Source organism: Somniosus microcephalus, chromosome 1 (genome assembly GCF_052327205.1).
Source record: "Somniosus microcephalus isolate GS21.2 chromosome 1, FLI_Smic_1.0, whole genome shotgun sequence".
NCBI classification, from domain to species: domain Eukaryota; kingdom Metazoa; phylum Chordata; class Chondrichthyes; order Squaliformes; family Somniosidae; genus Somniosus; species Somniosus microcephalus.
Genome location: NC_140987.1, coordinates 150,022,390 through 150,035,835, shown reverse-complemented (window position 1 = coordinate 150,035,835; position 13,446 = coordinate 150,022,390). Strand labels below are relative to the sequence as shown.

The 13,446-nt window shown below is 41.8% G+C and overlaps 1 protein-coding gene across 1 annotated transcript in view; it reads right to left on the bottom strand.

The window, feature by feature from the left end:
* cep120 (centrosomal protein 120) overlaps positions 1–13,446 on the bottom strand; it is a 143,599-nt gene that overhangs the window by 71,785 nt on the left and 58,368 nt on the right. The window contains exons 6-7 of the mRNA XM_085967909.1: positions 12,364–12,603; positions 4,719–4,868 (exon numbers count right to left, since the gene is read on the bottom strand). Of these exons, the coding sequence (XP_085824035.1) occupies positions 4,719–4,868; positions 12,364–12,603 (390 nt within the window). The remainder of the gene's footprint in view (positions 1–4,718; positions 4,869–12,363; positions 12,604–13,446) is intronic.

The following is a 13,446-nucleotide window of genomic DNA, read 5'->3' as shown; positions in this document are numbered from 1 at the left end:
CAATCAGACGGGGAACGCTGGATAAGAGGCCGCAGTCCCAGGTAAGTACGATCCCAAACCCTGGGGGTACAATCCAGGAAGGTGGAAAGAGCTTGCGGGGCCAGGAGGAAGCCCTCGTGCTGCTCCCAGCCCACAAGGAGTGCTCCCCGAGGCCATCCTCTCCTCGAGGCCCGGGAAACCCGGCAGGCCAGTTAAACCTGCACAGCAGGTTAAATCAGGGGCTTCCAGCCTCATTACCATAATTTAAATGCCAACCTGCCTCCTGGGAGCAGATTGGCTGTCTGCCCCCGTGCCACCTGTTAAAACCGGAAGTGGGCAGGTTAGGGTCAGGATTCAGATTTTTCACACTTTAACCTCCCACCTGACCCCAACCCACTTGTTTTTTGGGGTTACAACTCCCCCCATATAGAGTACAAAAGCAAGGAAATTATGCTAAACTTTTATAAGTCACTAGTTAAGCACCATCTGAAGTATGGTGTCCAATTCTGGGCACCACACTTTAGTAAGGAAGTCAAGGCCTTAGTGAAGCTGCAGAAGAGATTTACTAGAATGGTACCAGGAATGCGGGACTTCAGTTATGTGGGGAGATTAGAGAAGTGGGGTTGTTTTCCTCAGTGCAGAGAAAATCAAGGTGATATTTAATAGAGGTGTTCAAAATCATGAAGGGTTTTGATAGAGTAAATAAGGAGCAACGGTTTCTAGCAGCAGTAGGGTCAGTAGCCTGAGAACACAGATTAAGGTAATTGGCAAAAGAACCAGAAGCAAGATGAGATGACTTTTTTTTTCTGTAGCCAGTTATGAAATCAGAGAAAGTTACAGCATGGAAGGAGGCCATTTTGGCCCATTGCGTCCCCACCAGCCAACAAAGAGCTATCCAGCCTAATCCCACTTCCCAGCTCTTGGTCCGTAGCGCTGCAGGTTAGAGCATCCCAAGTGCACACCCAAGTACTTTTTAAATGTGGTTTGGGTTCCTGCCTCTACCACCCTTTCAGGCAGCGAGTTCCAGACCCCCACAACCCTCTGGATGAAGAAATTTCCCCTCAAATCCACTCTAAACCTTCCCCCAATTACAGGAAACTTTGGTTTATCCAGAGGTTGTATGGCCGGAAACCTTGATCTAACAGCAGAAATCAACCGTTTTCTTAAGATTTTTTTCTTTTTTTTTCTTCTCCTAGCATTTTTATTTTTTTTATTTTTATAAAACAGTCTCTGGAAAGCCTCTTTGAAGCTGTTGCTAAGCTACAGAGACGCTTCCAAGGTATGGGCCGACTGTTTACAAGCTGTTGCTAAGCAAGTGTTTGTTGTCAGATACGGAGATGAAAACCTCCGTATCCTTCAACATTAGCACTGGTCTGTCCGGAAGTTTTCATAGATTGGCATCACGCCGGTCCAGTCGGTGCCGGATATCGCGAAGTTTCCTGTACTTTAAATCTGTGCCCCCTGGTTTTTGACCCCTCTGCTAAGGGAAATAGGTCCTTTCTATCCACTTTATCTATGTCCCTCATAATTTTACACACCTCAATCAGATCTCCTCTCAGCCTCCTCTGTTCCAAGGAAAACAGACCCAGCCTATCCAGTCTTTCCTCATAGCTAAGATTCACTACTCCCGGCAACATCCTTGTAAATCTCCTCTGTACCCTCTCTAGTGCAATCACATCTTTCCTATAATGTGGTGACCAGAACTGCATGCAGTACTCTAGCTGAGACCTAACTAGTGTTTTATACAGTTGAAGCATAACCCCCCCTGCTCTTGTATTCTATGCCACGGCTAATAAAGGCAAGCATTCCGCATGCCTTCTTAACCAGCTTATCTACTTGGCCTGCTACCTTCAGGGATCTGTGGACATGCACTCCAAGGTCCCTTTGTTCCTCTACATTACTCAGTGTCCTACCATTTAATGTGTATTCCCTTTCCTTGTTAGCCCTCCCCAAATGCATTACCTCACTTCTCTAGATTGAATTCCATTTGCCAGTTCTGCCCACCTGACCAATTTATTGATATCGTCCTGCAGTCTACCGCTTCCTTCTTCAGTATCAACCACACAGCCGATTTTAGTATCATCTGCAAACTTCTTAATCATACCCCTTATATTCAAGTCAAGATTGTTGATATATACCACAAAAAAGCAAGGGACCTAGTACGGAGCCCTGCGGAACCCCACTGGAAACAGCCTTCCAGTTACAAAAACACCCATCAACCATTACCCTCCGCTTTTGTTTCTCTCTCACACCTGGCAGCTATCTTTTGCCCTGCCAGTACACTTTACACCTAATCACAGCCTATTACCATCTCGTCTAGCTTCTAATCTCTTTTACTTCTTTTGGTTCTTTTATTCTTTTGTCCGATCGCAGCCCTGCCTTCGATCTAGTTCCTTTTCTCTCCAGTTTTGAAGAAGGGTCAAACCCGAAACGTCAACTCAAATTTCTCTCCACGGATGTTGCCTGACTTGCTGAGTTTTTCCAGCATTTTCTGTTGTTATTTCGGATTTCCAACATCTGCAGTATTTTGCTATCATTACCCTCCGCTTCCTGTCTCCAAGCCAGTTTTGGCACTTTGCCCTGGATCCCATGGGCTTTTAACTTCATGACCAGTCTGCCATGTGGAACCTTTATCAAAAGCCTTGCTAAAGTCCATATACACATCAAACACACTACCCTCACCTACCCTCCTTGTTACCTCAAAAAATTCAGTCAAGTTTGTCAGACACGACCATCCCTTAACAAATCCGTGCTGACTATCCTTGATTAATCCGTGTCTTTCTAAATGAAGATTTATCCTGTCCTTCAGAATTCATTCCAATAATTTTCCCATCACCGAAGTTAGGCTGACTGGCCTGTAATTACTCGGTCTATCCTTTTCTCCCTTTTTAAATAAGGGTACCACATTAGCACTCCAGTCCTCCGGCACCACACCTGAAGCCAGAGAGGATTGGAAAATGGTGGTCAGGACCACTGCTATTTCTTCTTTTGCTTTGCTTAACAGCCTGGGATACATTTAATCTGGGCCTGGGGATTTATCCACTTTTAAAGCTGCTAAACCCCTTAATACTTCCTCTCTCACTATGTTTATTTCATCTAATATTTCACACTCCTACCTCCCCCCGCCACCTGATAGCAATGTCGACTTCGCCCCTCTCCTTTGTGAAAACAAACGCAAAGCATTCTTTAAGAACCCTACCGACGTCTCCCGCCTCCACACACAGATTACCCTCATGATCCCCAATAGGCCCTATCCTTTCTTTAGTTATCCTCTTACTCTTAATATATTTATAAATGTTATGATGATCTGGAAAGCACTGTCTGAAAGGGTGATGGAAGCAGATTCAATAATAACTTTCAAAAGAGAATTAAATAAATATTTGATGGGGAAAAATGTGCAGGGCTGTGGGGAAAGGGCAGGAGAGTGGGACTAATTGGAGAGCTCCTTCAAGAGGAGCTGGCACAAGCATGATGGGCAGAAAAGCCTACTTCTGTGCTGCATCATTCCAGGATTCTAAAAACGATTTGATGTAAATAACACTTTTCAAAACTAAAACCATATTTAGCCATTAGTTTTCATTGCATTTTTCTGCTTTGTTGACCTTGTACAAAAGGCTGATATTTAGTGGATGAGAATCATACATATAATTTCAAGTGTAGCCACTGACCAAATAATATTACCCATAATTACTCCTGGGTAACTAAAAAGCTAAGACTTGTTCAGAATGCAGCTGCAAGGACAGTCAAAAGCAGTTTTGACTAAGCTTTGATAACAAACAGCAACAGGCTGCAAGTGAAGTTTAAATTGCTAAAAAATCATATTATAATGCTAATTGGAAATTAGAATTCGCTCACCAAAACTAATTGCAACAATATTTAAAGGATAATTAGTATAAGGACATAAAATGAGAGAGATCATGCAAGTTAAGGTATTTATCTGGTAGATTAATGTAAGATAGTCTGGATATCACAAGACTAGTGAAACAGCACTGATAGGGGCCCTTGGTATAGAAAGGCCTTGTACTGCTTGAAGCTAGAAATGAAAGAGATATGGTAAATTATAACAGGGTGAAGAACTACAAACATGACAGCAGAATTAGGGTCAATGGAAAAATACTGGAAAGGCAGGATGCTACCTTAGTCTGAGTGACAATGGTATTTTGACCATTAAAATCAATTAAAAAAGGTGATTGTTAAAGACCATATATGGACACTGGCCAAACCAACTTTTGATAAAAGGGTTAAAACCTCGATACTCAAAGAACAACTTTACACACTTACTACGAGAACAAAGGAACAGACTTAAGACGATGTCATCTCTGTCCGAGAGGTTCCAGAGACCAAGGGCTGTGAGCTACTAGTTAAAATTATCGCCTTAAGTAGATTATGCTGTAAGCTTAATAAATCTTGATCTATTGCTCAAACATACTGACTGCTGCCTATTGGTGTCTTGTCCAAGAACTGAGATCATTAAGATCTTACAACCTGAATATTTTCAGCAGTCTAACAAGGCGCGTCAGGAAACCCAAAAGAAATATATATTGAGACTGGCAAGGTGAGCATAATTTGCAGCTTTGTCGTTATGTGGGGTAGAATGAAACACATCAAAATAATGTTGTTTCCGACATTAAAACAGTGACTACACTTCAAAAGTACTTCATTGGCTGTAAAGCACATTGGGTTGAGAAAGGAGCTAAATAAATGCAAGTCTTTCTTTCTATCGTGTTGGGTAATGGTACCTGAAAAAGGTATCTTGCAGTTGATGAGGTAGTGCTGCAAAATCAAATGCGCAAAATGATTGAGGAAACATCACTTCCATGTTTTTCTTCACTTCCACTGGAGGATTCGTCATGATTGGGGCTGCAGTACCAAAAAACGGGTACGAGTACCTGATCAGCAAATTGAAGGAAAAAAAGTGCTCATAGTTATGACACCATGGAATCTTCACTAGAAAATAAGTAGACTTACATCTAGAGATTTATCAACTGAACTAGAACATTTTGAGATCTGGTTCAACATTTTATTTAATCTGAATATACACACTGCATGATGTAAAGCACAGTTAAGCCATGGACTGTTTAGTTAACCAACTAGGCTAGAGTGAAAAAATTAGATTAGTAATGTTATAATTGAACTTTAGCAATCATCAGCTCAGTAAAGGAGGCAAATGAGAGCTGACGGTGTATAGCCAGAGGCAGAAAATAATCTGGGACGTTAACACTGAGCCGTTATAGAGCATAACATAAGAAACAGGAGCAGGCCATACACCCACTCGAGCCTGCTCCACCATTCAATATCATGTATGATCATCGACCTCAACACCACTTTCCTGCCAGATCTCCATATCCCTCGATTCCCCTAGAGTCCAAAAATCTATCAATCTCAGCCGTGAATATATTCAAAGACTCAGCATTCACAGCCCTCTGAAGCAGAGAATTCCAAAGATTCACAACCCTTTGAGTGAAGAAATTCCTCCTCATCTCAGTCTTAAATGGCCTACCCCTTATCCTGAGACTAAGCCCCCTAGTTCTCGACACTCCAGCCAGGAGAAACAACCTCTCAGTATCTACCCTGTCAATCCCCTTCAGAATCTTGTATGTTTCAGTGAGATCACCTCTCATTCTTCTAAACTCCAGAGAGTATAGGCCCATTCTACACAATCTCTCATCACTGGACAGCCCCTCTCATCCCAGGACAGCCCTCTCATGCCAGGAATCAATCTAACTGAACCTTCATCGCACTGCCTCCAATGCAAGTAAACCCTTCCTTAGATAAGGAGACCAAAACTGTGCACAGTACTCCAAGTGTGGTCTCACCAAGGCCCTGCCCAAAGCTCAGCTCCACCTGGTAAACTATGCACATTCTGGTCACCATAATTCAGTGGGGGCATTTTGGCATTGGAAAGAGCGTATAAAGGACAATAAACAAACAGGCATCTAAGCCAAAAGGAGTGACGAAGGAAACGAGGAAAGTTTACACTGGAGAAAAAGCAGCTGAGAGGGAAGCTCAAAGTTTCCAAGATTCTACAAGATATTGATAAACTGAATGTTAATAAATCTTTTGACATAACTGTAAACTCCAACCCAAATATTTATCTGCTCATCAAGAACCACTCCCAGAAGTGAGCCTCATCCAAATTCAAGAGGAGACTGGATAGTTTTTTTGGTGAAAGAAGCAACTGAAGTCAAGTACTTATGAACTTTGGGATCAAACACGGTAGTCCTTTCCAATCCCATACATTCCAACCATTTGTAATCATGTGCATTCCACAAACTGTCTAGGAATACAAAAAGACTACAAATGCTGGAAACATACAGCGGTCAGCCAGTAGCCATTGAGAGAAGAGGAGCAATATTTCAGACCACACCCAGCCCAAAGCTTCGTCTGTTCTCTCCACGTATGCGGACTGATCTATCTATTTCCAGTATTTTCCATTTTCACAAAATAATTACGGGTGATAAGGACATTTGGCTCATCTTAGTGCATCTATCCAGAATGGTCCTAAAGTTCCCCATGTGCAATATACAATTGGTTCTTAAACAATTACAGGGTTTTACCTTTCTGATTGTATCCGAGTCCTTTCCATTAATTGACCACACTTCTGGTTAAGAACTTCCTAATATTAGTCCTAAATTTGCCCTTTACCAATTTGAACTCTTGGGCTCTTGCCCTACCCTTGCAATTTAAATAAATATTCTGCATTTACTTTTCCAAACCATTAATTCTCTTATATACCTCCAAGAACATTTCTCAGACACCTCCTTTCAAGCCTGTCTTTCATCATAGCTCACCTCTAACACTGGGGATCAGCTCTGCTCTGCACTGCCTCCAACACTCAAAATGTATCCCTTTTGAGTCAGTAACCAGAACTGGACACAGTATTCAAAATTTGATCTGACTAGTGTACTGTACAATTCATCGCTGACTTGCATTCTACTGATTTAGCTATGTAGTTGACCATTCTATTAGCGTTGTTAATTGTTAATCTGCATTGGGTGGAGATGTTTAATGTTGAGTCTAATAAGACTGATGTCTCTTTCAACCTCATCCTTAGCTTTTAACACCATTTATACAGCATGTGTGTTGCTCATTTTTCCTTCCTATGTGCATTAATTTTTACCAATAATTTTGTCTATTTAAATATTTTGTCCAACTCATTGCCCAATTCCCGATCTGCCTCCTTACATTCCATTGCCCTTCCTAGTTTTGGATCATCTGCAAATTTGACCAATTTACATTGTGCTCGAGTCCAAGTCACTAATATAAATTAGAAATGGTCATCCCAACACCGATCTCTGGGCACCCCACCCAGTAATACCCCCAGTCTGATGCAAATCTATTTCTCTACCCTTCAGTCAATTTATCATCAATACACAACATATACCCTGAATTCCCACAGCTTTGACCTTAACTGCAGTCCTGTGTGGAATCTTGTCAAATACCTTCTGAAAGTATAAGTACAACAGATTGTACGGCTTACCACAGTCCAGTTGGGTGTCACCTCCTCAAAGATGTCAAGGAGGCTGGCCAGTTCTTTCATTGCTTCAATTTGAGCTAGATTCAAACTCAGGCCCCACAGGTAAAAGATTATGTGCTGACTAACTGCCCTGCTACACCACTAAGACCCCAGTTCATGCCCTTAAGACATAAAAACTAGGAGCAGGAGTAGGCCATTCAGCCCCTTGAGCCTGATCCGCCATTCAATGCGATCATGGCTGATCATCCAAATTCAGTACCCTGTCCCCGCTTTCTCCCCATACCCCTTGATCCCTTTAGCCTTAAGAAATATTCCCAACTCCTTCTTGAATATATTTAATGAATTGGCCTCTACTGCCTTCTGTGGTAGAGAATTCCACAGGTTCAATACTCTCGGTGAAGAAATTCCTCCTCATTTCTGTCCTAAATGGCTTACCCCTTATCCTTAGACTGTGACCCCTGGTTCTGGACTCCCCGACCATCGGGAACATCCTTCCTGCATCTAGTCTGTCAAGTCCTGTCAGAATGTTATAAGTTTCAATGAGATCCCCTCTCATTCTTCTAAACTCCAGTGCGAATAAGCCCAATCGACCCTATCTCTCCTCATACATCATTCCTGCCATCTCAGGTATCAGCCTGGTGAATCTTCGCTGAATTCCTTCCATGGCAAGAACATCCTTCCTCAGATAAGGCGACCAAAACTGCACACAATACTCGAGATGTGGCCTCACCAAGGCCCTGTACAACTGCAGCAAGACATCCTTGTTCCTGTACTCAAACCCTCTCGCTACGAAGGCGAACATACCATTTGCTTTCTTAACTGCCTGCTGCACCTGCACGCTTACCTTCAGCGACTGGTGCACAAGGACACCCGGGTCTCGTTGCAATTCCCCTTCTCCCAATATTGCCATTCAGATAATAATCTGCCTTCCTGTTTTTGCCACCAAAGTGGATAACCTCGCATTTATCCACGTTATATTGCATCTGCCATGCTTCTGCCCAATCACCCAACCTGTCCAAATCATCCTGGAGTTTCTCAGCATCCGCCTCACAGCACACACGCCCACCACCCAGCTTTGTGTTGTCTGCAAATATGGAGATATTACATCTAGTTCCCTTGTCTAGATCGTTAATATATATTGTGAATAGCTGGGGTCCAAGGACCGATCCCTGCGGTACCCCACTAGTCACTGCCTGCCACTCAGAAAAAGACCCGTTTATTCCAACTCTTTGCTTTCTGTCTGCCAACCAGTTCTCTATCCAAGTCAGTACCTTGCCCCCAATCTCATGTGCCTTAACTTTACATGCTAATCTCTTATGCGGGACCTTATCGAAAGCCTTCTGAAAGTCCAAATACACCACATCCACTGGTTCTCCCTTTTCTACTTTATCAGTTACATCCTCAAAAAATTCCAGTAATTAGTCAAGCACGATTTACCTTTTGCAAATCCATGTTGACTTTGTCCGATCCTGTCACTGTTTTCCAAGTGCTCTGCTATTACATCTTTTATAATGGACTCGAGCATTTTCCCCACTACAACTAGACACAAGGAAGCTTTCTGTGTTAGGCAAAATATATTTTAACGGATTCACTTTGCACACCAATTCATGTCGTCAATGACAATTTGCTGGTTGTGTGGGGACTTCAGAATATTTTTACACTTTTAAGGTTGAACTTTGATGTGCCTTCAATAACCACAAAACTAGAAGTTATAGACTTTAACAAGTTGGTTTTTAATCACTAAGATCAGAGCTAACATCTCAACACACCGACTGGCTCGCAGGAATGAGTCATACAGATCCTGGGATCTTTAAGTAAGAGAAGTCAGGGGCGGAGCCAAGAGCCAAGACCTGGAACCTTCCAGGTTAGTCAGGAAAGAGGAAGTGAAACTATACACCGTGTGGGGGAGGGTAATATACATGAGTGCAAAACGAATACAGGCAAGACAAACAGATTTCATTACAAACTTAAACTTGAAGTCTTGCACTTATGTTATAGCCACAGGTCAACTTCTGAAACTATTAATTTACATTTATTGCAGAATTAGATACGGAGCCAGTTTTATTAGCTAACCTTTTCACGCAGTAGTCCAGATTCAAATCTCAGATTAATTTAATTCATCACAGCTAGTGAGTAGGATAACACCACCATCATATTATTGTACAAAGCAAAGTCTTAACCAAAATCATCACTTTTTAGTTTCTGGATAGCATTGTTGACCTTTAAGTCAAAAGCGTAATTTTTTTTAAAATTGAAGTTATTGTTAAATTACATGACATTTTGACTTAATAGCACCAAGCAGGTAAGTTATACTCGTTAACAATTAACCACTGGCAATCATGTGTATAGCTTTGCACAAGGTTGCTAATGATTAATTGTTATAAATGATAATTCTCCTGCTCAGTGTCATTAGTCTAAAATATTAACTCAAGAAAACATGAGATTGCCACTTCAAAAAGAACTAAATATATACAATTTTACAAACACTTGGGTATCGCGCAGAAGCATTTACGTCTAAAAGCTTCAATGCATATTAATTACAGGAGCAACCCAACAGACCTTCCAGAGCCGAGTATTCCTATTAATTCCATCCAAAATAGCAATTAAACCAACCATCGAAAACAAAAACCATTAAATGACATTCCACTTCCAATTATCAACATGTGGCTTTTTTTCCCCTCAACCACACTCCAAGCTGTAGTTAAGGCGATGGGCCAACAAATCACACCCAAACTCATATATACTGTTCTGTAATGAGCTAATAACCAACTTTCCTTTTCTGTCCGTTAAGAAGCTGGCTCTTCCACTTGCTACAAATCAGCCCCCAAGTCAGTCAACATTCAGTTTCAGCAAGCACATGAACTATAGCTTCCTCAACTAGTTCTGGGTGGCCATGATTATTGTTGTACAGGAAACTTTGGTTTATCCGGAGGTTGTATGGCCAGAAACCTCGATCTAACGGCAGAAATCAGCAGCCGTTTTGTTAGGTTTTTTTCTTCTTTTTTCTTCTAGCATTTTTTTTTTTTTAAAAACAGTCAGTCTCTGGAAAGCCTCTCTGAAGCTGTTGCTAAGCTACAGAGACGCTTCCAAGGTACGGGCCGACTGTTTACAAGCTGTTGCTAAGCAACAGTGTTTGTTGTCAGATACGGAAATGAAAACCTCCGTATCCTTCAACATTAGCGCTGGTCTATCCGGAAGTTTTCATAGATCGGCATCACGCCGGTCCCGTCGGTGCTGGATATCGCGAAGTTTCCTGTATCCAGATATGGATCTCAGCAGCAGTATCACATGATTCTCTCATCTCGTCGACTCCTGGTCCCTTTTGGACACCGTTTATTCTTTTGAATGTAGGGGGCAGCAAACAGCTTTTATATGCCTGTACTGATGCCTATACACAATCAGCAGTGCAATGGTCAAAGCGGATAGCAAATGTGATGTGTTGAAGCATAGATGTTAATAGATGTATAATAGCAGAGCACTTGGAAAACAGTGACAGGGTCGGACAAAGTCAACATGGATTTACAAAAGGTAAATCATGCTTGACTAATCTACTGGAATTTTGTGAGGATGTAACTGGTAGAATAGATAAGGGAGAATCAGTGGAGGTGGTGTATTTGGACTTTCAGAAGGCTTTCGATAAGGTCCCGCATAAGAGATTAGCGTGTAAAGTTAAAGCACATGGGATTGGGGGTAAGGTTGGATAGAGAACTGGTTGGCAGACAGGAAGCAAAGAGTTGGAATAAACGGGTGTTTTCCCGAGTGGCAGGTAGTGACTAGTGGAGTACCGCAGGGATCGGTGCTAGGACCCCAGCTGTTCACAATATATATTAATGATGTAGATGAGGGAACTAGATGCAATATCTCCAAGTTTGCAGACGACACAAAGCTGGATGGGCGCGTGTGCTGTGAGGAGGATGCTGAGAAACTCCAGTATGATTTGGACAGGTTGGGTGATTGGGCAGATGCATGGCAGATGCAGTATAATGTGGATAAATGCGAGGTTATCCACTTTAGTGGCAAAAACAGGAAGGCAGATTATCTGAACGGCAATAAATTGGGAGAAGGGGAAGTGCAATGAGACCTGGGTGTCGTTGTGCACCAGTCGCTGAAAGTAAGCATGCAGGTGCAGCAGGCGGTTAAGAAAGCAAATGGTATGTTGGCCTTCATAGCGAGAGGATTAGAGTACAGGAGCAAGGATGTCTTGCTGCAGTTGTACAGGGCCTTGGTGAGACCACACCTTGAGTATTGTGTGCAGTTTTGGTCACCTTATCTGAGGAAAGATGTTCTTGCCATGGAGGGAGTGCAGCAAAGATTCACCAGACTGATACCTGGGATGGCAGGAATGACGTATGAGGAGAGATAGGGTCAATTGGGCTTATATTCGCTGGAGTTTAGAAGAATGAGAGGGGATCTCATTGAAACTTATAAAATTCTAACAGGACTAGACGCTGGAAGGATGTTCCCGATGGTCGGGGAGTCCAGAACCAGAGGTCACAGTCTAAGGATAAGGGGTAAGCCATTTAGGACAGAGATGAGGAGAAATTTCTTCACCCAGAGAGTGGTGAACCTGTGGAATTCTCTACCACAAAAGGCAGTTGAGGCCAATTCATTAAATATATTCAAGAAGGAGTTAGATATATTTCTTAAGGCTAAAGGGATCAAGGGATATGGGGAGAAAGCAGGGACAGGGTACTGAATTTGGATGATCAGCCATGATCTCATTAAATGGCGGAGCAGGCTCGAGGGGCCAAATGGCCTACTCCTGCTCCTATCTTCTATGTTTCTATGTAACTCAGCACTCAAATCTACAGTTAAATATTGTTATCTACATTGCCACGACTGGAAGTCTTTTTGTACTTTACATAATACAGATAATGAGACACAAATACAAGTAGAAAGACCTTTACCTTGCTATACAGTTTATGGCAAAACTGACATCCAGCTGTCCAATACTTCTGATGTCCAAGGCAAAGCAGAAATGGTGTGCAGATGCTGGAATGGAAATCTTTGGTGCTGATGTCGAATCAGATAAATTGGAAACAGGAGCTGGACCAAACTGTGATTCCATTGCAGAAACTGGTACCATTAGAAGTAAAAAAGTACAATAAATGTAAAATTTAATTTTCACACTTACGAGTGAAATGTGTCTGTATCATGCAATGAACACCATAAAAACTTCTACCAAAGTCTCAAACACCCTTATGCCAGGTACAGCATGGACGATGTAAAGCTTGCTGTATACTATAGGACAACTTAAAGTTTATGAAGTTCTTGGAAGTACCAATGGAATGCACAGGCACTTTCTTTTTACCAGGTTGCAGCTACACAGGCTGCAAAGCTCAAGCAGCATGATATTAACTTATGGAGATGGTCTCTCAACTCTGGCTACAGCACATTCAAGTGTCAGGTCAGCAACCTAACTTCAGTTATACTGCTACTTTCACAGTAATATGTACTCAAAAAAATCATTTTGTATTGACACGAGACATTATATGGACAGCTTCAAGTTCTTTTCTAAACCACACTTTCCACTAAACATACATCTTGTCCATTACAAAATAACCCACGAAAATCTTGTAACCAAATACCTGGTAATTTAACAAGCCAATGAAAAATTGAGGTGCAATTTTCCTTTTATTTAGACATAAACCAGTAACTTGAACATGTGACAATACCCCTTTCCAGAAAAAACAGCCTCACTCAGGAACATGGCACTGCATTTAAAATCTTATAATCTGATAAAAAAATTTAAATGCACTGAATTCAAAATGACAAACATCTCAAAAGACATGGTTTGTCATATACCAGATTTGCACAATATTCTGAGAACAATGCACGTGACAGTCCATTAGATTTTCATGACTATAATTGAACAATCTACAAAAATTTAATGACGACACACTTATTTCCCTAGTTTTGTGAAGCTGCCACTCGTACTATAATGCACCAAGATCATTCATAGAGTTATACAGCACAGAAAGAGGCCCTTC